Source organism: Psammomys obesus, unplaced genomic scaffold (genome assembly GCF_907164565.1).
Source record: "Psammomys obesus unplaced genomic scaffold, mPsaObe1.curated_primary_1811, whole genome shotgun sequence".
NCBI classification, from domain to species: Eukaryota; Metazoa; Chordata; class Mammalia; order Rodentia; family Muridae; genus Psammomys; species Psammomys obesus.
In genome coordinates, this window is record NW_026585504.1 from 8,717,897 (window position 1) to 8,740,877 (window position 22,981).

Consider the following 22,981-nt stretch of genomic DNA (forward strand, 5'->3'; position numbering starts at 1 on the left):
CCTAATTGTATGTTATATCTGATAGATTTGTATCTAGAATACAAAAAGAACAATCACAGCTTATAAGAAAAACACACAGGGGGCTGGAGAAATGGCTCAGCGGTTAAGAGCACTGCCTGCTCTTCCAGAGGACCCCGGTTCACTTCCCAGCAACCACACGGCAGCTCACAACTGTCTGGTCTATAACTCAAGTTCCAGTGGATCTGATTCCCTTACATAGATATATATATATATGTATGTCAAATGTATATAAAAATAAATTAAAAAAAAAAAAAAAGAAAAACACAAATAACCCAAATTTTTAAGTGGGCAAAGGATCTGACTGGACATTTCATCCACAACACACACGAATGCCTAGCAAGGCAATGAGGGCACTCAAGGTGACAGTGAGTGAGACACCACTTTAGAGACATCAGAATAACTACCACCCAAAGCCCAGGAAACACGACCAAGGGTGAGGAGAAAGCCTGGGACCATAGTTCTGGAACATACACAACACGTGCAGCTGCCGGGGAAACCGGCTGACAGTGGCTCAGCCAGTCAGGCTATTCAACTCTCCGTAAAACTGAAAACATTCACTTTTGGGTGACTCAGGAGTAAGCATCACCGTTAGCTAGCGCAGCAATGGCTGGTGCCGTTCACTACTGGTGGGTCCATTAGCTATCTCCCATTCCACTCACACTTCCTAGTTTAAATACTGAATTCCTCCTGGCATTTGCACGTAACATTCCCATCATACCGATGGCTATATACCACATGCTCAGCAAACCAAATCTATAATTATTTATTTGAAAAACGGTTAGATTTCTTTAAGAAAACAAAAGGTGAGGGACAGCCTCCTCCAGGCACCGGCTGGCCCGGGCTGCGGGCGCTCAGGTGGCGGATCTCTTTAAGTCAGACCACACAGAGTGCTTCATCCCCTGCATGGCCTTCACTTCTTCCCAGTCCAGTTTGGTGTCGGGAACCTCGGGCTCAGGCTCCGGCTCCTTACTCAAGGGCCCCCGTGGGGAGGCGACTACAATAGGCAGAGGGCCACATTCCTCCCGGAACTCCACCACATGGAGACTCTTCTTATCCGCCAGATGTTGGTGGGTTTCCTGGAAAACAGCAAGTGGAGAACAGATTAGATCTGTGAAGGCCACCTGAAACTTGGAGGGTCAGGGCTCCTGTCAACTGGAAGGAAGCCAGCATCAAGAACTCTCGGAGCTTAGAGAAGTGAAGTAACTATTTCATTTTATTTGAGAAATACCTCAGTGAGACTGGGAGGGTGGGTCCATACAGATTTACCTCAGCAAAATAGCTCAGATGGAGGAAGACCAAGCCAAGGTCACAGGGCTGCCAGAGGGCTCGCAGTCACAAACCTTTCCCTCCATAAGCGGTGGAAGGACCATGAGCCAGGCCCCACTGGACAGAACGCAGGATCCCACCTCTTAGAGGACATGACACTCTTTGCTTCTATGACTGCACCAGATAGTCAATCCACTCAAAGTAACTTTTAAACAAATGCCTCATGGACTTCTTCAAGTTTAAACTTCAGTATTTAGAAAGTCAGTAATTACATTGTTCTATCATTAAAACATACTTGGTCTAGTTGTTCAACTACATGAAAATACCAAATAAAAAGAGAAAGTCCATTTGCTAGCTTAGTCCTATCTGTTGGATTTGGTGAAGCACCTATGGCCCCTCCATTTGGGAGGAGCACAATGAGTCTTTGTGTTACCCACAAATGGTTCACACTGACCTGAGCTAATTGGACCGATAACCATTAATAAGCAAGAGTGTATTTCCTAAGAGGTGAGAGCCTCAGTTTTTTATTGAGGCCAGGACTGGATCAGAATCCCTCTAAAGCAGAATCCCTCTAAACCTGGAGGAGGCCACACAGCAGCAGAGCCTGAAACACAAACGAGCATTTCCACCCAGGAGCTTACCTGACGGCTAAGTCCATGGAAGACGCCCCGGGTGAGGTTCATCATGTTCATGGACCCACTGACCTTCGCATACATGTCCTTGATGCCAATGAGACGGCAAATGGTGATAATGGCCCTGTGGCAGCGGAGGCCATAACCTACAAGAAGATCATAATGAAACACCCAACAGCTCTCCTACAGCAGGTGTCACTCACTCTGCTGGCTTTCATACGCTCCAGCCTCTGCATTTAGAGAATAAACGTATCTAAACCAGCACTCTCAACAACAACAAAAAAAGGCAATGCAAGCCACAAACAGAAGCCATGTTATTTGAATTTTTCTCATAGATAAATTAAAGTTGTTTTAAGAATAAAGAATTTTTTAGCAATATTTTTTATTAATCTAACAGGTCAAAATAAGTACCACTTCAAAATGTACTTCATACAATATGAGAGGAGTCTTGACATCCTTTTTCCATAGGAAATGTGGTGGGTGTTTGATTTGAGTGATGTCAAGAGCCACATCCGAAATACACAATCACCTACTAGCTGGCAGCCATTCTGTGGAACAAAGGGGTCAGCAGGCATCTGAGTGAACAGTTACAGCCGAGAAGCAGGAGGCAAGTGTTGATGCATTAACAGGTTGATGTGAGTGTTTGTTTTGTGAAGGGTGATGGTGTTTTACCCCACAGCTCTAGCAGAACTGTATTAGAAGCTTTGAAATAAAATTTTAAATGTTTGAACTACTCAGACCCAAACACTTAGCAATTTCTATGACCAGGGTTATCTGAGACCAGTTTTTGCTTGTAGAATTGCAGGTGAAATGCAAATGAATCTACAGGGACCATGGGGATGACTATCACAGCCCCGGGGATAGTCACAGTCACTAGCATAAACTCTGCCTGATTCTCCAAAAGGCAGGAAGAGCCATTTCCAAATGCCCAGTGTTTCAGCAGAGACCTCACAGAAGATGGGCACTCGGTGTGGAGGAAGATCTGGGGACATAGCTTAGTGGTTGTCACCTTGACATAAGCTAGAGTCATCAGAGTGGAGGGAACCTCAGCTGAAAAAAATGCCTACGAAAGTTCAAGAAAGGTAGCTGGATGAGGTAGCACACGCCTGTAATCCCAGCACTCGGGGAGCCAGGGCAGGTAGATCTCTGTGAGTTTGAGGCCAGCCTGATCTACAAAGCAAGTTCAGCACAGGCAAGGCTACACAGAGAAGAAACTGCCTCGAAAAAAACCAAAAGATCAAGAAAGGTGAACAGAAAGAGCAGAAGACCCGGCTGCTGCAGTCTCTCCATTTCTCTTAACAAATGGTGAGCTAGTTACCTCTGGGTTGTTTCTTCATGCTGATATGTGTCCTTTTAAATCTTAATGAAATATCATGGAATACTGGAGGAAAAAACACACATACAAGAAGGGTCAGGTGAGAGGTTGAACAGCTCTGCAATATCAAAAACCAATACCTCCTGCCCCAACAGCAGCACTCAGTGGCCAAGCATGGAAACATGCTGGTCTCCAGGTTAGATCTGTTTTTATATTCCATGCATTTATAAGAATGGAGTAACAGAAACACGAAAATATCTTGCCAGACATTCTGAACCAGATACATTCCTGCAAACTTCCAAAGAAATGCCCCACACTCACTTGTATGGTCTTCATATCGTTCTATATAATGCAAATAATGAATAGCTCTGTTCTTTGCCTATAAAAAAGAGAAAAAGAAAAAGAATTCTTAAATATTTTGTTGGATAGCTTCGTGTTGTGGCACCCACCTTTAATCCTAGCACTCAGGAGGCAGAGATCTCTCTGAGTTCAAGGTCAGCCTAGTCTACATAGTGAGTTCCAGGACAGCCAGGGCTCTACTCTCTAGAGAGACCTTCTCTTGAGTCAGGATTTTGCTATGTATTCTGCTCAAACTTAAATCCCCCTCCTCAGCCCCTAAAGTGCTGGGATCACAGAGGTGTGCACCATGTCTGGCTTCTTGTTGGAGTTCAGAAACATTTTTTTACAAAACATTTTATTACAAGCTATTCCACCTATATGAAAATTTTAGTACTTAAGAAAACAATAAAACCTGTAAGCATAATTTCACTGCTCCACTTATCGATCCTCCTGAGTGCCTCTGAACAGCCTCTCAGAATGAAAGTCCCCACAGCAGGCTCATAACAGACAGCAATGACAGGTCTGTAACAGGCACGTGAGAAATGGCTTATGAGGTAAGAAACCTTTGACAGCAAGCCTGAGAAGGTTCTAGAACAAGGTATTATTTTCTTATGGTTCCCAGGTTGTCTAACACATAGTTCATTATCTTTTACTAAATGTGAGAAAGAAAACTCTATGTAGCCAGATGTTGTAGCAATACACGTGAACTCGCAATTCTCTGGAGGAGTATCTGGCGGTCACAGCAGGACCCTGTCTCAAACAAGCAGAAAGATAAAGCACATACCTTTCTGAAGGCGTCTGCCCGCTCAGTAGCTTTCCCAACAGCAAAACCTTCCAAAGAAAAAGCAAAGATGTGGAACAGAAGCAGCTCTGCATGCAACATGCTTTCACCACAGCCCAACTGCATTTGGCGCCAACTGTATTTCCAAGCACTACATCTTCCCATCACCCACAGAAAAGCTGCTCCCATAACCAGCAAGCACAAACACAGGGCTTCATATGTCCGCTCTGAACATTTTACTTTTGAATATGTTCATAAAATTCAACATTCAATACACTACACTGCTTTTAATAAATCTCTTCTGAAGTGAAGTGAGAATGGGTTATTCATTTATTTATTTAATTTGCTTTTCTGAGACAGGGTTTCTCTGTGTAGCCCTGGCTGTCATGGAACTCACTCTGTGGACAAGGCTGGCCTTGAATTCAAAGATACACCTGTCTTTGTCTCCTAAGTGCTGGGATTAAAAGTGTACACCACGCCTAGCTCTGAGATATTAATTAATTAATTGATATTTGTATGTGTATGTGTCATACTGTATGTCTACGTACTACATGCATACAGGAGTTCAAGGAGGTCAGAAGAGGTGTCAGATCCCTGGCACTGGAGTTACAAACAGTTGTGAGCTGCCATGTGAGCACTGGGAACCAAACCCTAGTCTTCCGAAAGGGCAATGCTCTTAACCCTTGAGCTATCTTGCCAGCCCCTGCACTCAGGTCTTAAAAGGAAATACGTCCTAAGTTAACAGGCAAATGATTTCTAACACCTTTGGAAACAGACTGTAAGCAGCGGGTAGACATACAGTTGTCCTTCACCCTATGATTATTTTAAATAAGGCTTTTCATAGGTTCTTGGAGAGCTCCTGACACCTGCTGTCTATATTAATTATTGCAGTGAAGATTTACTTTGTACGTTACACAAGGAGAAGCATCATCTATAAGACACGAGACACTCAGGATACCTGAGACCCGGGACAAAGAGTTCCCATGAGTTCTAATTTTCAGATAAATGAAATAAACAAAACCATTGATATCCTAGAGGAAAATATGAGCAGACTTATTTATAATCCTCAAAACAGACTCTTTAAGCAAAGCACAAAATTGGAAGAGTGACAGGTCTGCTATATAAAAGCTTACAACATCTCTGCATTTAACACTGTGAAGAAAAAAACTCAGTCAAAGCATCTGAAAGGCAGTGGGCTGACATATGCCTTCGACTTACATAAAGTTTATGCTAATGGTTGTTTAAGCAAACAACCACCACTTTATAAAAATTGGGCCAAACACATGAACTAACAAAGCTCAAAAAGAAAATGGCATGGTCAAAAAACATGCAAAATTGTGCCCACACTTCCTAATTAAAGATATGCAAGTCAAAGCATGCTCACATTATGCTGTCAATCTCTGAAGCTTGACAGTACGAGGGGCAGAGGCATGATGGGAGGCAATCTGGTGATTCTTATCAACATATAAAAGACAGCGACCTCACTGCAAGCAGTCTCCCCTACTCCTCCACCAGGAAAAGTACAAGCTGTATTTATTAGGTTTTGTTATGTGGTAAAAATTTGGGTCTGTGAGCCCACACCACTAAACAGCTTAACTGACTGGAAAGACCAGGCCAGCAACATGGACTCTCAGGTTTTCAGCAAGGCCAGGCCAAGCCCAACTTCCACACTACTCCCTTCACCTGCAGCCCCATTTCCGTTCCCCACAGCAACCAGGACACGGATCGACTTCCTTCTTCCCTCTTTCGCTGTCATATTGAAAACGTTTCTTACCTAGAAGACAAAATGTCTCATCAATATCACCTTAGGAAAATTCTGAAGGAGACCAGTGGTACTCCTCCCTGTCCCAGTCACATTCCCAGCCTGTGGGTACTGCACCTTCCAGGGCTGTAAGACAAACAGACTTTCTCCCATCAAAGGCTCTCAAAGCTGCCCTCTGGGCCATCTCCTCAGGAAGAGAATGAAAGGAACACTTTCTTTTTCTGTTTCACAGGCTTAGTGGAGGATTCAACTGAGATGTTGAAAAGGAAATTTGAAACTTATGCAAAACCACTTTCCTTAATGAAGGTGCCACAGGAAAGAAAAACACTATGGATTAAAATGGAATGGCTCATCAGTATGGTATAAGAGACAGCCAGTCCAGCAACAAAGATGTTAAACTAGCTGCATATGGTGAAACACAGCACACAGAAATAACTGCATAGGACTGGGTCAATGGGTAATGATTAGGCTTAATGGGAAATAGATTGAAAATGCCTGCTTATGATGAACTACAAAAGAAATCTGCAGGTGGTTTGTTTGGTTGGCTTAATCTGACACATTTTAAAGGCTGTAAACTATGACACTGTTAACTAAACCACTTACGGGGTTCAGGCTGCCCCTTTACTGTAAAATGGAATTAAAGAAAAAAGGGAGCTTGCATCTGCTCTTGTGGATTATCATACAGGAAACTATCAACATAATCGAAGTTTGCTTTCAAAATCTCTACTTTTGGATAATGACAGCAATACTGATGGACACGCTGTGCCTGGCAGGACAGAGGCATGCTCCGCCCAGTTCCCGCTCAGGTGGCTGCTTCCCAGGCTACTGCACAGAAAGTGTGCAGTGCTAGGCCGAGGGCAGTGACTATCCTAGAGTGTGCTCTGGAAGTTCATCTCATCGGGGATTCAGTTCAAGGGCTGGCACGAGCCCAGAGCTCATCTCCAGCAAAACCAGACAACCACCTTCATGCTCCACCTCACCCAAGTCCCTCAAACTGAGTGCTGGATCTGATTGGTTTTTAACTCAGTGATAAACTAACCCTTCTTGAGCTTTTAGAATGGAAGGATATACACATAAGCTCCAAATCTGTTATTAAACAACTGATGAAGTTGTCTTGTCATGAGTTCTCAATTTGGACGCTGAAGGGAAACAAGGCAATACTAAGTAACTTAACAGGAAGTTTCATTATTTCATTATTTCCTTACCCAAATCAGCTCTGCATCTGAGAGACGGCCACCATCGAAAGCTTTTCTCTCCAGTTCTTTTGCCCCAGCCCTACTCCTCACAACCTAACCTCCCGAGAGACTTGGCAGGGTACTTAATTCTGTGTGCCTACCTCGAGAACCCTGGTATCGAAGTCTTCATATGTTTCTATAAGAAGAAAGACAAAGCATAAAGATAAATGAGTCTGTAGTAGTAACACATGAAAGTATTTTTCAACATAGGCACATTCACAGATATTTTGCTTTGTTGGGGGTTATTAATGAGGAACAAACCCAGGGCCTCGTGTTTGTTTAGACAAGCCTTCCACCAATGAGCTACATCCCAGCCCCATCACAGACTCTAATGTTAAAAATCTCGGGTTCTCTGGTACCCCTGTCAATGCCATGTCCTGGTCCCCTATCCTCAACAGATTGTTCTAACTCTGGACTTACGAACTGGATCACCCTCTCCCATCTCCAGTGCTCTGCCTTATCAGCTCTAAGAGCCCTCCAGAGCTTTGAATACCATTTGCCATTGGGCCAAGACAGTAAAGCCCATCACTTTCCAAACTCCCCAACCTTCTTCCCACACTCCCTTTCCTGAATCAGGACAGCTTTCTGGCCACACCCCGACTAATGGGCATGGCTGGACAGAATTCAAAGAATTACACACTCAGTCATTTAAAACTCACAGTCTCTAGTTCTGCCAAGACCCTCAGCTATGGTGGTTTTGTACCTCATTCTCCACACTCTGTTTTTTAACTTTTCAAAATATTCTTTTTATTCTTTGACATTTTTACATGTGTGTAATGTTACTTTCATCAGAATCACCCTCATTCTCCTTCCTCATCCCCTCCCACTCACCCTGAAGCATGTCTCTTATTTCCTTTAAAAAAACAAAAACAAAAACTACTGAGTTTAGTTAGAGTAACTACATGAGCTTAACTTATTATAGAAAATTCTATCCACACTTTTTGGTTGTGTTCCTTACAATACAATTTGGACAATAACGTTGTAAGTAATCCAAAGATGCTCAAGCCCTTTACAGGAAAAAAGAAACCTAAACAGTAAATAAAATTATTTCAAAAAGCACCCTAGCCCTGTCACAAGGCAAGTAAGATGGGAACTCAGCTACCTCCATTGGGTCCCGGGTCTGGGGGACCAATGCTGACACCGCCCCATGTGTGTCCACTCCAACCACGTTCCCGTTTAACTTTGATCTTCCTCTTCCGGTCCCACTCCTCTCTCTGCTGGGCCATGTTGGCCTCCACCTTCTCCTGTTCTTCTTTGCTTCTTTGGCCAATGTTCTGGACTACTCCACTTCGCATAAGAGGTACATTCAGACCAGGCCACAGAAAGCCAGAACGCCCTGAAGATTTAAAAATATTCATAGATAAGAGTTTGAAGATTCATTTTTCCAGTATCAAAACGCCAAACAAGATATGAACAGATAACCCAGGTTGGTTCAGCTTAAATAACATGATTGCTCAGCATGCCACTTTGTGCTGTCAAAATTGTAAATGTGTGCGGGCTAAATCACTGCAATCCTTACCACCTAAAGCAAGACTCTCATATCAGGACAAGGCATACAGGGCATAGATAAGCATATCCACTGAACTATTACTGCAAAAGCCGAAACTGCACTGTCCTAAGTGTTCAGGCCAAATGGCACAGCTGGTATGTAGGATATTCTGCATGAAATCCAAAGAGAAGTCACTTTCTAAGGCCTGATGTGGACTGATTTCCTAGACCTACTACTGAACAACTACTGAAGCAAAATTTAAGACAGCATATCCTAACTTCCTTTTCTACTATGATAAATACTCTGACAAGAGCAATTTAGAAGATTTTATGTTGACTCACAGTTCCAGGTTCCCATCCACCACTGAACAAGGCAGCTAGCCACAACCACAGTCAAGAGCAGAGAGAGCTCACTCTCTCCTTTGTGATACAGCCCCAGACCCAAACTCCTAGAACAGTGCCTCCTACTTTTAGACTGTCTTCCTGTGTCAATTGACAAAATCAAGACTGTCCCTCATAAACATGCCCAAAGGCCAACTTGACCTAGACAACCCCTCCCTGAGGCTCTTCCCAGGTGACTCCAGAGTATGTCAAGGTGACAGCTCCACTGCAGAGCACACAGAATAATTAAATTATCTTCAGAAAGGCATTTATATAAAAGCATTGAAAAATATTAAAGGAAACTTAACAAAACAAGACAGGAGGAGGCAACAGGACTAGAGGCGACTGAAAGGAGACATTCAATGTCCTCTACAATCCTTGCATTTTTTTTACCTGACAAGATATACTAGATATACATTTTATACAAAGGTCAGCACATTAGCTGGGAGTTCTGGCACAAGTGTCTAATCCTAGTTCCAGGGAGGCTTAGGCAGAAAGATCATGAGTTCAAGGCCAGCCTGGGATATACAAAACAGGAGATTAGATGTTTAAGTTTACCTTCACCAATGATCTGGCCTCTGTTCAAATCCTTTTTCTTCTTTCTCTTTGTTCTTTTGCCTCTGCCTTTTCTTGCTCCAGCGCCAGTCTCTGCTAACGCACCTTTCCAGAGTTCTTCTGCAGTCACTGCAATGAAACAGAGTTTGCTGCTTTAAATTCTGCACTCTTAAAGCAATCATCTAAGGTCTCCTGTTGAATAAAACGGCCAGAAGAAGCCAATTCATGTACACCTCTGCAGTGACATTAGAAGAACAAAAAGCCACTCTGTTTGCGCACCACACATTCACATGTGGAAAAGTATGATACTTTTACTCTTCACAAAAGACAGCCGACCCCGAGTCCAGGTCCCTACCAGCAGGCCTGTTTTTCTGACATCTGGTCAGCTATGACTTAAACTGTTTCCCTGTTTTCTTGCCTCCACAGTAACATCTCCACTGGAGTAATAAGTATTCTATTATCCCAGGTTAGTCTTTGTGGCTGTGATAAATCACTCTGACCAAAACCACCGAAGGAGAGGAGCACCTGTGTGTGGCTCACAGTTCCATTCACAGTCCATCACCGAGGAAAGTCAGCAGGAATTTAAGCATGAACTTGAAGAAGCATTGTGTTTAAATTTCATCTTTCCAAGTTCACCAACTATTTTATAACTAGATTTTATTCCATTATCAACTTATATAATAATAATAAAAATGAAGCCAGGGAAGGGAAGATGGTTTAGTGGGTAAAGTGCAAGCACCTTGCAAGCACAGGGCACACCTCTGATCACAGAACCATGTGAAAACAGCCAGGTATGGTAGCACATGCTTGCAATCCCAGCACAGGAGAGAAGACAAGGTGACTCTCTGGGGCTTGCTGGCCAGCCTAACAAATGAGTTCCAGGCCAGTGACACTATTGTAAATAGGGATAGTATCCAAAAATAATGCTACTTAAAATTACCTTTCCCTGATTAGTCTACCTCCTCAGCTAAAAGGCACAACTAAACGGAGCCAGTAGATTGGTTTGGGTGTTTTGTTTCGTTTTGCTTTAAGATCTGAAAATCTGATCATTTGTTTGTTACTCTGAAACTAGACTTATTTTTGACTGGACTCAAAAGTAGAAGTTCTTAGCAAAGACAGCCTACGTCTCTTGACAGTCTGTTCTGGGTATTTTTCTTTGGCTCCCTTCCTTCTCTTGGTCAAAAGTTTAGTGTATTCTGCAGCCTCCTCCTCGTTTTTCTTAGTGTGTTGTTTCTTCAGAGCAACATGTCAGCATTTGTGTTGCAGGACACCTGAAGTAACAAGATGGTCTTGGGCTTCTTCTTGTTTAAGGCTTTCTGACAACATATTGTGGGTTTCTTTACAGACTGAAAAGCTTTCATTTCCTGTGAGTTCTTCTGGACCTCAACAGCTGAGGGCAAGAGTCTCTGTCAGTCCAGTGTTGGGAGTTGGTCTGATGCTGGTATTTTGATGGTAATTACTGGCCCTCAAGATCTGGTTAATGCCTGAATAAACCGACCCTTGTTGTGTAAACCTGCCTAAGACATTATACCTGGACTGGTTGATTAAAGGCCTAAAACCTGGGCAGGGCAGAATGGGGTAGGTGTGGCTAAGGTAATCACAGGAGACAGATGGACAAGAAGAAAGGAGGAAGGAGGATGCCTCAACGGGTTAGCTGGAGAAGGAACCATGTGTGGGCCAAGAGGAAGAACTCCAATAATGCCATGGAAAGGCCCAGATGAAGAATAAAAGCAAGTATTTATTTATTTATGGAAGGAAGGTAGCCCAAATAGAATGGTTAAGGCAGATGGCACTGGATGGGGCTGAGGTGGATGGTGAGGTTACTGAGACGGTGTAGGTGAAATACTGCCCAGCCTTAGGTGAATAAGGCAATTATAAAATTTAACAGGTGTCTCTGTCTTATTTGTGGTAGCGGGTTAAATAATGCCGCTGTGGTAATCATAGGGCAAATAATAAATAATATAGAGCTAAACACCAATTTTATTTACTACAACAGTCCAGGAATCCCCTTCTCTACTATTTTTAACAAGGACCCACCCAGACTGGCATCCACAGAGCACGCTCTAACACACCTGCACTACTCCTCTCCAGTTCTCCTTGGTCATAACAAGGATGCCCTTGACTCGATCGATACCAGGTGAGCTCTTGTGGGTCAAGACCCTGCTTCACGGAAAAACCTTGTTTGTCATTCCCAACACTAATTCGGACCACAAAATCCTTCCACTTTTCACCCAGAGCATCCGCAGCTACCTCTGTGACCAAGTGCTTCTCACAGAAAGTACAAAGCTTGGCGTTCATTACCCACTTCAATGAGCTTTGACAGCCAATGGTTAGAAAGGAGGCAGTGAGCTTCATCGTGACACAGTCAACTGCCTAGGAGGGGCCAGAAAAAGAGAGCACCAATGTATCTTTTTTTTTCTGGCAGGGCTCTAAATCAGCAGGGTATTTGGCCATGATCCAATACTACTTAGACCTCAAGTGTTCCAAATGAAGAACCTTACATTTGCTAGACAAATGTTCCACTGCTGAGCTACACTCCCTAGCCTTCAAAGTAAACTTGTTATCAATTGTACAACTGATAATATGTAGGTAATTCTAGGGGGTATTTTAAGGAATGCTTTATTTTAACCAGATATTATAAACTAGTCATAACCAGCTATTATAAAATGTTTAAGAAAGAAGACAAACGAAAGCACAAGCACCTTCTGTTATCTGGCTCCATGAAAAGAGAAGTTTATCATTCTACTCACATTTGGTGAAGAAGCTGTAGGGTCTGTACTGCTGGCCTGTCCAGTTGCTGGGACAGGAAATACAGCACTGTGACTGCAGTGCATGGCTCAAGCTGGCCAGACAATGGTTGTGCCTTGTTCCCCTTGGTAACAAAGAACCTACAGGCAGGTAGAATAAAACTTTGTGTTAGATCACCCCTGGCTGTAGAGAAACACTGCTAGGGCTGAATATTCATACTAATAAAAACAAGGCAGTAAGGGCTGTTGAGATGGTTGGGCAGTTAAAGGCACTTGCTGCCAAGCCCGACAACTGAATTTGCCCTCAGAAACACAAGTGGTAAAAGGAGAAAGCCAGCTCTTACAAACCGTCCTCTGACTTCCACACATGTGGCAGAATCAGAGTAATATATACATAATATATACTCACACACATCTTGTAAGAATTTTTTGGGGCTAGGGAGATGGCTCAGCAGTTAAGAGCATGTATTGCTCTCAAGAAGAACCCAGGTTTGGTTCCCAGCACCCATTTCAGATGTCTCACAAGCACCTATAACTGTTCCTCTGAGGAACCTATGCTTCTGGCCTCCTTAGGTACCTGCACACATGAGGACATACCCACACTCCACCTGATGAAGACACACAGACTTAACTAAAAGAAGCCTATTTTTTACAAAAATCAAATTTCAAGACATCTTCAAAACAAAATAATCTAAATGGCCATGCTAGTCAGAGAAGCTGCTTCTCCTCCAAACAATGGATGCAGCATCCACCAGCGCACAGCCTACTGTGGAAAGATAGCGCCCTCTGCCATGTGAGCCAGGGAGTGTGCAATGATCCGCAAATGTCCCAGCAGAGCAAAACACCAGTGTGCAGAGTACCCTGTCTCATGTTTAAAAACAGAACAGGTGTGACTATGAGTATGTCTTGCACACCCCAAAAGCACATACAAGACGCTATAACTACAGCTGACCCTGGGGAAGAAAATTAGTGCATGTATCAGTAGATATGAAAGCTTTGGCAGCGCCCTAGATGGCCACCTTCACCCAAAGCCCCTGTAACAGAACTACTCTATAGTAAATAAATCTTAAAATAACAGAGATGTGGGCTGGTGAAATAGTTCAGCAGTTAAGAACACTGGTCCTGAGTTCAATTCCCAGCAACCACATGGTGGTTCACCACCATCTATAAAAGGATCTGATGCCCTCTTCTGGCATGTAGGTATACATGTGGATAGATTAAAAAACAAAACAAACAAATTACATTAAAAACATTAAAAAACAAAAAAAAACATACACAAATAAATAAATTTTTAAAGAATATTAAAAAAAAAAAAAAAGAAGAACAGAGAGGTGGTAGAACCTTACCGTGGCTAAGAGCTGTCTTCACTGCCAAAAAGGAAGCAGCTGCTGCTGGAAAGGTGTTTAAAGATAGCTGCCTAGACAGGAAATGACCTGTAAATTGGGAGGAAAAGGGTATGTTTAAGATACTTTCCTACATGAAAAGGGGCATTTTAAGCAGTAATGCCCATGAGATATTGACACCTACAGAACAGGATTAAGGCAAATGAGTAAGCCATCTCAGGGCTCCACGGCCACTTGCCAAGTAGCATGGCATCTCATCTCTACCCTTCATCTCCAACCCACCCAGTTTCCAAGTCTCATGAAATGTCCTCGGATGCCAACCCATCTGTCACCTGTACCCTGTGCTGTCCCTGCCGGTCCTTCTTTGCTAATGCCTCCTCATTGGTCAGGCACAGGATAACTCATCTCCTAGCAGGTTTCACTCCTGCCCTCTCTAACTCAACATCTTTCCAACATATCAGACAGAGGCACGTCAAAGCCCTGACAGGTTCTTCTTTGGTTCCCTCGTCTGCTAAAAAACAAAGTAAAACATCTTCAGCATAAACTGTGTTTACAAACCCAGGACTCAATGGAGAGAAAAGGATCTGGAATCAAGGTCAGCTTAGGCTCCATAGCAAGTTCAAGATCAGCTTAGGTAAATGAGACCCTGTGTCAAAAAATGAGTAAAACAATCCCTCAGCACATCCTGCAGGCTGGCCACATGGCCCAGGCTTCCAGTCTGGTCTCCTGATGTCCCTCTCTCCTACATTCTCCCTCTAAGCTTGCCAGATCTGTAGTTAGGTCTGAACTGACCCTGCTCTGGCAGACTTGTTTCTCCCGGCTCGCTGGCACAAGGTGTTCAGTAACTTCCTTAGAATAGAAATCCTCCCTTCAGGAAAGAGGGAGAGGCTCATGAGAGTGCAGGAATAATAGAGGCACTTCAGGTGACAAGAAGGCAGAAACATGTAAGATTCACAAGGACCTCACCACAAGACAGTAAGAACAGTAAACAGCTGCTGGGGACAGGGCTCTGACCAACAGAGTTGCCTGGAGATTCTTGGTTGCTGAGGGGCACGCAAGTCCTGCAAAGAGCTCTGGTAATGCAGCTTTCATGAGCTGCGTCAGAGTGGGCTTGTCACCAATGCAGCTGCGTTTGAGTATGCTTGTTCCTGTTGGTAACTCCTTACACATACTCCTGCAAACAATCCCAGGAGAACTCACTGATTCGCTGAGGTAGACTTTGGGAGAATCATCATGGCATTCTCTTGCGGTTCCCTAGCTGAGGTGAATAAAGCTTGTGTGTTGTTTCTCCCCAGAAGAAAGTGTCTTGTTCACATCAGCTCAGGTGAAGCCTCCCAGATCCCCACTCCTGCTCCCTCTGGTTGTCCTCCAACCTTCAGTTAGTGTGTTCTAGAACAGGCTCTGACAGCAGTGGTGAGGACACTGATGCATGGAGACAATTGGGCAGTAACAGGCGGGTGAATGAAGTTGCAGCTCTACCTCAGATCATATATAAAAACTAACCCCCAAATTGGCCAAGGGCAATAGTCGAAACTATAAAACTCTTAAAAGAAAACATAAAAGATCACAACCATGGATTTGGCAGTGGTTTCTTACATATAACACCAAAAGCACCCCCTACCAAAAGAGAAAGAGGAAAAAAACATAGATAAATGAGACCATCAAAATTTCAAATGTGTTGTGTTTCAAGGCTAGAAAACAGCTAGGTAGTAGAGCATTTGCCTAGCATGCACTAGGATCTGGATTCTCACAGACAAAAATTTATGTTTCAAAGAACACTATTAATGTCAGGTATAGTGGTACAAATCTACAATATCAGCATTTGAGAAGCTGAGGCAGGAGAATCATTGTGAATCTGAGGCTAGACCACATTCATAGTGAGAACCTTGTGGGGGACTTAAAAAATCAACATGCAATATGGGATAAAAAATGTTTCTTCATGAGCCAGGTGTGACAAATACCTTTTATCCCAGTCTAGAAGCAGAGACAGGCTGATCTCTGTGAATTCGAGGCCAACCTGGTCTACATAGTGAGTTCCAAGCTAGCCAGGACTACACAATTTGAGTCTGTCTCAAAAAAAAAAAAAAAAAAAATACTTTTTTTCCTTGCAAATTATATATCTGACATGAAACCTATATCTAGAAAATGCAAAGAAGTCCTCCAATGCAATAATAAAAAGGTCAACCCAACTGAAAAGTGGACAAAAAGCAGGCTCACAGACCAGCTATTAGAGAGGCTGAAAAGTTCAAGCCCAGCACGGGCTAGAGAGTGATTTCAGTAACAGCCTGGGCAAGTTATTGAGACATGTCTCAAAAAAAAAAAAAAAAAAATTTACTTCTTGTTTCTGTGATAAAACATCCTGGCATAAGCAACTCAAGGGAAAAAGGGTTCTTTTTGTTCAGCACACAATCCCAGATACAATCCAACGTGGAGGAGACATGGCAGCAAACACAGACAATATGGCAGGACCTCTCATCCACACCCAGGAAGCAGGTGATCAGGAAGTGGGGGCAGACTATACAGCTTCACAGACCACTTCTGATGACCCACTTTCTCCAGCAAGGTTCCGACTCCTAACCTTCCCAAACTGTTCCACAGATAGGTACCACGTCTTCAAACATGGGTGCTTAAAGCCCAGTGGTACAGCACTTGCCTAGCAGGCACAAGATGATAGCAGGGGTGTCCAACCTTGGCTTAACATGACACAGACCTTTAATCTACAGAGTTCATGGTCAAGAAGCACACAATCAAGTTACACACACACACACACACACACACACACACACACACACGGAAGGGGGGATTTTAATTCAGAACGTAGCTGCTCTGGCAAGAGATCATGTCCAAAGACCTTATACGTCTGTGTGATCTGGCTGGAATGCATACAGCCTCGAGTTTAATCCCAGGAGACAGAAGCAAGCAGATCTCTGAGTTCAAGGCCAGCCTGGTATAGAGCAAGTTTAAGGTAAAGAAAAGCTTAGATCCAGGCATGATAGTACATATCATGTACAAATGATAGTGCCTCAGCTTCTCAAATGGTACATGCATTTAGTCCCAGCACTTAGGAGACAGAGGCATGCAGATCTCTGAGTCTCTGAGTTCTATTCAGTAAGTTGGTTGAATCAGTGGGTTGAGAGGCAGAGCAGTGGAGTTGTATTTATGGCAGTAGGGGGAATCGAGGCAGTTTTTTACCAGGAGAGTTTTAGAGACAGGTTGAAGAGAGAACAAGATAAACACAGGTGAAAACAGAACAAGCCAGAGAATGAAAAGGAGCCAGAAGATTAGAACATATTGTCAAACAGAGCAATTCAGTCAGAAGGTGAGAGAAAAGCCAGACTGAATCAGTCAGCTAGGAGAGGAGTTTGAGCCAGTACAACTGAGTCGAACCAGCAAGCCAGAGTTCAGAAAGAGCTAGACAGGGTGAGCTTATTCAGCAGTAAGTTTCAGAGGCTGAAACATTCTAAGCCTAGAAAAGACTGTAGGGAGGTTAGAAGCCTCCAGGACTAGGCCTAGGTTAGCAGAACGAGGGAGTAAGCCTCTGAGATGACAATTACATCAGGCAAATAAAAGCTACTTTAATACACATACATATACACAAATCTTACAATGTTTTTAAAAAGTTTACAATTTTGTACTGGGCCACACTCACAGCCACCCTCAGGCCACAGACTGGCATTCTCAGTGTACACACACACACACACACACACACACACACACACAAAGAGACAAAAGATTTGAAAAGACATTTCTTCAAGAACATACACAAATGGCTAATAAGCATATGAAAACAGGCTCATTAGAAATCAAATCCACGGGGCTGGAGAGGTGGCTCAGTGGTTAAGAGCACTTAACCACTCTGCTCTTCCAGAAGTCCTGAGTTCAATTCCCAGCAACTACATGGTGGCTCACAACCATCTATAATGAGAGCTGGTGCCCTCTTCTGGCATGCAGAACATTGTATATGTAATAAAAATAAAAAAAAAATCAAAACCACAAACCACAAAGTTAGTACACTGCCATACTACTAGCTTGGCTATCTGAACACAACAGATAATAACAAGTGCTGGCAAAGAGAAACTAAACCCCTCCACAGGGCTGGTGGGGCTGGAATATGGCACAAATACCTGGCAGTACCTTAGTTAAACATGGAGCTATCACTTTAACCAGCAATTCCACTCTCAGGAAATACACAGAGGACGGCTATGGACACAGACAAAAACACAGCATTCAAATGTTCATGGATAAACAAATTGTAGCATATTGACACAAGAGTATTATTGGGTCACAAGCAACATGGGACTGGAATGTCACAGCATGATCAAATCCTGGCAAACACTGCATTACCGGCAGAAGCCAGTCACAGAGACCAGCTATCTTTTGATTCTATTTATTAAAAAAAAAAAAAAAAAAAAAAAAAAAAAGTCTGAAACAGGCAAGCTATAGCCAGATGGGAAATAGAGCCGTGGCTACATAGTGTTGAGCACTAGTGAGAGATGGGGGAGGTGGAGGCAAGAGTTAAGCAGTAGTTGTTTTTTTTTCTTTTGAAGTGATGAAAATGTTCTAAAACTAACTGTGATGGCAGATGCACTGGTCTACAAAAATACTAAAAAAAAAAAAAATGCTCAAGTATACACTTCAGATAGTTGAATTTTATGGTACTAATTTATAAGTCAATAAAGCTGCTACCAAAAAGAAAAAGAGGGGGAGTTACACGGGCAGGGGAGCGGGGTCAGGGACAGGACTTGAATGAAGCAAGTTATTATGGGTGTTAAACTTTAAATCTTAATCTATGGGCAATTTTCTCGTCTCTGTGTGCTGTAATTCCCTCATCTATAAAACAAGAATAAGGAGGCAGAGTCTGACAGTAAACAACGGTAACTCCGGCGTTTAAGAGCAGATATAGGAGTCTTATAAATTGGGAGACCACAGTGACACTTTCTCTCAAAAACAAAGGCGGGTGGGGGTGGTATGAGAACACAACAGAATCATCAAGGCACTGGTGAGGAGGAAATGGAGGAATAAAATCATAAATAGCTTAAGACCGTTTCTGGCACAGGGTAGGCGCTTGTGACAGAAAGCAACAACTCATTATTTACATAGGCCTTAAGGAGATAGTTTCAACGCCGGCAAAACAAACGGAGGCTCCAGCCACAGGTCCCACCAAGTGATTTCAGGTCAAATATTTGCAACAAAAGGAACTTTCAGGACCTGCGCCGTGGGCCTAATAAAGCAGCACACTGTCCATCGCGAAGCCATTCCTACAGGCCAACACTATGCTAGGGATCGGCACACAGCTGAGCAGGGCGGGAGCAAGACGGTGACAGCCAAAGTACCTTCTGGCAAACGGATCGGCCCGGAAGCTAAAATGACAGCTAGTTAATCTAACAGACTCGGCAAGAGAGCGGTCCTGTTAGTGTTGAGCTTCGTTGCTCAGGCTCGAAGGCGAGACTGACATCATCCTACGAACCACAGGGACGCTTGCTACATCCGCTCCCCCTCACCGAGTGGGCGCGAGCAGTTTCCCTGGCTGGAAGCACAGGGCCCATTCACCCGCTGTAATCTCAGAGAGGGAAAGAGGTGCGCAAGGTCACACAGCCCGCCAGAGCCGACTGAGAGTCCTGGATCAGGGGCCCAGTGACTCCTCGCGGCCCTCGAGCCGGGACCCCTCAGACCCGAAGGGAAGACCCCTGCTCGTGCACGCTTACGGTCCGCATCCAAGCGCTTACCTGCCGGCACGGTACAGAGGGCAGAGAGACAGCCCGCCGCGCGCACGGCCGCCGCCATGCTGCAGCCGGAGCGGCGACGCTGCCGGTCTCTGGGACCGCCTTCTCCACCGCCTGTCGCAACCGGCCGTGGCCGCGCCTCGCCAGACGTTAAACATTAGCGCAAGGAGGTGTGCTGAGACGCGAGGAATACTAGTCAGCGGACATGGGGGTCGGGAGACTGTCCACATAGACCACAAAGACAACTGAGTCAGGCTCAGCCACGGACAGCTCTATGGGGTCCTCGCGCTAGGACCCCAGGCAGGGGCGGAGAGAGGGCGGGGCTAGCTCTGACTCCTTCCTCAAGATAGTAGCCAAATCGTCAGGTACAACCACCGGTTGTCCTGTCATAGGAAAGCCAAATCTGCGGAGCCGGGAAAAGGGTCCGGGAACAGCAGGAAGGATCCAGGGGGTGAATGAGACAAAAGTTTGGGAAGTTCGTATCAAACTCTGTAAAAGTCTAAAGTTTATTAAATATTATGTTGCCTTTGATTTCAGAGGCATTTGCCTATTCATGGTAGCGGTTGTTCAAACACCATGTTCCAGCCCTAAGCCATATTTTTGTTTTGTTTTTTTGTTTGTTTGTTTGTTTTTGGTTTTGTTTTTTGTTTTTTTGAAACAGGGTTTCTTTGTGTAATAGCCTTCGCTGTCCTAGACTCTTCTCGTAGACTAGGCTGGCCTCAAACTCACAGAGATCCGCCTGCCTCTGCCTCCCGAGTGCTGGAATTAAAGGCGTGAGTCACCACGTCTGGCTAGGCCATGGCTTTTACTTCAGGTGCTCATGGCTTTACACTATCTCTGCTTGCCCCCAATGAGTCGCATATGATGATCCTGGACTCCCCATCTTGAAATAGTAAAGCTCCCAATAAACTATTTCTATGTTGCCTTGGTCATGGTGTTTTGTCACGTCAATAGGAAATAACACAGGGGTTTTCTTCATTAGCTTCTTCGGGATATAATTCAAGGCAGTGGTTTTCAGGTAAGCTGTGAGTATTTGCTAATGCCTTGCCCATGGTTTGAAACACCTGGAGAATCTAAGAGAGCTCAAAACGGGGGGGGGGGGGGGCGATTGCTTCTGTATCAAAGCCGGCCACTTGGAGTCACGGCTCCCGACATGCACGGCAAAAGGCAGACTGCTGCAGCAAGCAGCGTCAGCAGCAAGCCTCAAGTCTCTGCCTGCCTCCTCTATCTCCAGCCTTCTTCTCTGTCTCCAGCCTTCACTGTGTGTCTCCAGCCTTCTCCTCTGTCTCTAGCCTTCTCCTGCCGTAACTGTCTTTTTATTGTAGAGTTTCTGAGCCAGAGTAGAAACATCTCAGAACAATAGGTTAATTTGCACAAGGAGCTAGAGGAAGAGGTGTGACCCTCACAAGCTATCCCACCTGCTGTCACAAACAAAAGGAGATGGACTTGCAAGTTCTCTGCCATTAGTAAAGGCCTGCTAAAAACCATCTCTCCACCGACACTTCTGAAAGTGGGCTGGCTACTTTTTAAGCCTTTTCAGTATGGGCTGGAAAGGCTTCAGTTCATAAAGTGAGGGTATCCATGAAGACCAATAGGCAGTTGAAGACTTGGTAGGTGGGAAGTCAGTGAACTGCATCTTCTAAATCTGTCTTAGGGTACTGACTATGTCTGTGGGTGGTTACAAAGGGCCATTGCAGCCCGTGGGAACTTGGGAACAGACTGGAAGAGTCCTTTTCCTGAGAACAGGTGATTAAGTGTTCCTCTTGACCTTGTCCAACCAAAGTATCATGGAGCTCGTTTACAGGCTTCCATTGACTACTTGCAGTTGAGGATTTCTGTATGTAGCCATCCTTTGGGATTACAGAAGAACCCTTTCACAGTCGCCTTCTCCACTGACTGAGGTTTCCAAGGGATCCATCAGACTGACAGAGGGGAAAGAGGTCAACAAAAATTAGGGCACCTTGGCAGTCTAGTGATGTAATCTATTCCCTCCATTGAGGAGTAAGCCATCCCTTTAGTATTCTGTGTAGCAGACATGGTAACACTGGAGAGTTTTGGGATGTTGTGCATGAGAGACAAAACCTGTGGTCAATACTTGAAGGAACTGCACTTGGAGTTCAGTAAACCTCTTTCCTTCTAGAGGGCAGCATAAGTGTGTAACACCAAGGAGGTATGTATTTACTCAGTAGAAGAATTCACTTCTTTGAAACTCTAGGTTCTATTTAAGAAAGACTGACATTGGAGGGACCTACTTGATAGCTACAGAGATCATTTTTTTTTTTTTTTTTTTTTTTTTAGGAAGGAGGTGTAGAGATAGCAATGGGAGATTAAAGAGTCATTGTCAGTCCCTGCAGATACTGGGGTCATCTGGGGCTTCAGGGTCTAGTTGTTCAGATAGGTATACTGTGGACCACCTGCAATACCCAGTGGTCCAGTGAGGATTGCTATCAACCCTGCTTTGGTGATGTATAGTTGAAAGCCTGTCCCTCTTGGGAAGCCCATCAAAAGACTAATCTTTGGTACCTCGATTACAAAGGTTTGGAGCTCTCATTTAGTTTCCCACAGACTGGCCTGGCTGTTTCCTTAAATGCTGCAATCCGTATTCTGCAATACCTAGTTAGTCCCAGAAAAGCCCAAAGCTGTCTCTTAGGTCAGAGAGAGTGAAAATCCAGATATCCTGGGGCCAAATGAAGATTCAGTAGTTGACTTTTTTCTCTGTTACAAATTGAGTCTTTTCCCTAGAAACTTGACAGGCAGGGCAGTGCACACTTTAAAGTACTTTGGAAACAGAGGAAGGTGGAGCTCTGAGTTTGAGGCCAGCCTGCTCTTATAAAGAATGAAAATCCCAACAGTTCTATTTTTACCAATAATGACTCAGGAGACAGATGCTGGGCTTAGAGAGGCAGAGTTCAGGCCTCCTAGGGCTACATAGAGGCCTTGACACACACACACTGAGCTAAAAAGTTTAAAGCCTGTATAGTTCCTACATACAGAGGCCCTGTCTTAACAAGCACACACCCAATCCAGGGTCTGACCAAAACAGAACTGTCTAAGATTTTTTTTTTTTTCCCCTCGACAGGGTTTCTCTGTATTACATTCGCTGTCCGGGACTCTCTTTGGAGACCAGGTTGGCCTCGAACTCACAGAGATCCGCCTGCCTCTGCCTTCGGAGTGCTGGGATTAAAGGCAGAGACATCCCGTCCACCTCAGAATTCTTGGTGGAAGACTGTAATAGGTATGTTTCTAGGCTCATGTATCTGGGATACTCCACTGAAAGGCGACTAAGAACCGGGAACCCTGGCTTTCAGAAAAGATAGGCAAACCGAAAACGAACCAGAAATCGGACTTGTACTATCTTAGGCCCTTCCTCCCGGCTGCTCTGCTCAGGTCCTC

At 44.2% G+C, this 22,981-nt stretch overlaps 1 protein-coding gene across 1 annotated transcript; it reads right to left on the bottom strand.

Moving 5' to 3' along the window:
- Nucleotides 1-760: 760 nt before the first annotated feature.
- On the bottom strand, nucleotides 761-19,686 carry Mrps5 (mitochondrial ribosomal protein S5). Its single transcript, XM_055616273.1, has 12 exons — nucleotides 19,592-19,686; nucleotides 13,869-13,955; nucleotides 12,526-12,663; nucleotides 9,779-9,904; nucleotides 8,454-8,687; nucleotides 7,453-7,487; nucleotides 6,038-6,128; nucleotides 4,358-4,404; nucleotides 3,556-3,613; nucleotides 3,238-3,300; nucleotides 1,929-2,065; nucleotides 761-1,097 (listed from the first exon to the last, which is right to left on the bottom strand). The coding sequence occupies exons 1-12, from the start codon at nucleotides 19,647-19,649 to the stop codon at nucleotides 873-875; spliced, it is 1,299 nt and encodes a 432-aa protein (XP_055472248.1). The 5' UTR covers nucleotides 19,650-19,686; the 3' UTR covers nucleotides 761-872.
- Between the last annotated feature and the right edge of the window lie 3,295 nt (nucleotides 19,687-22,981).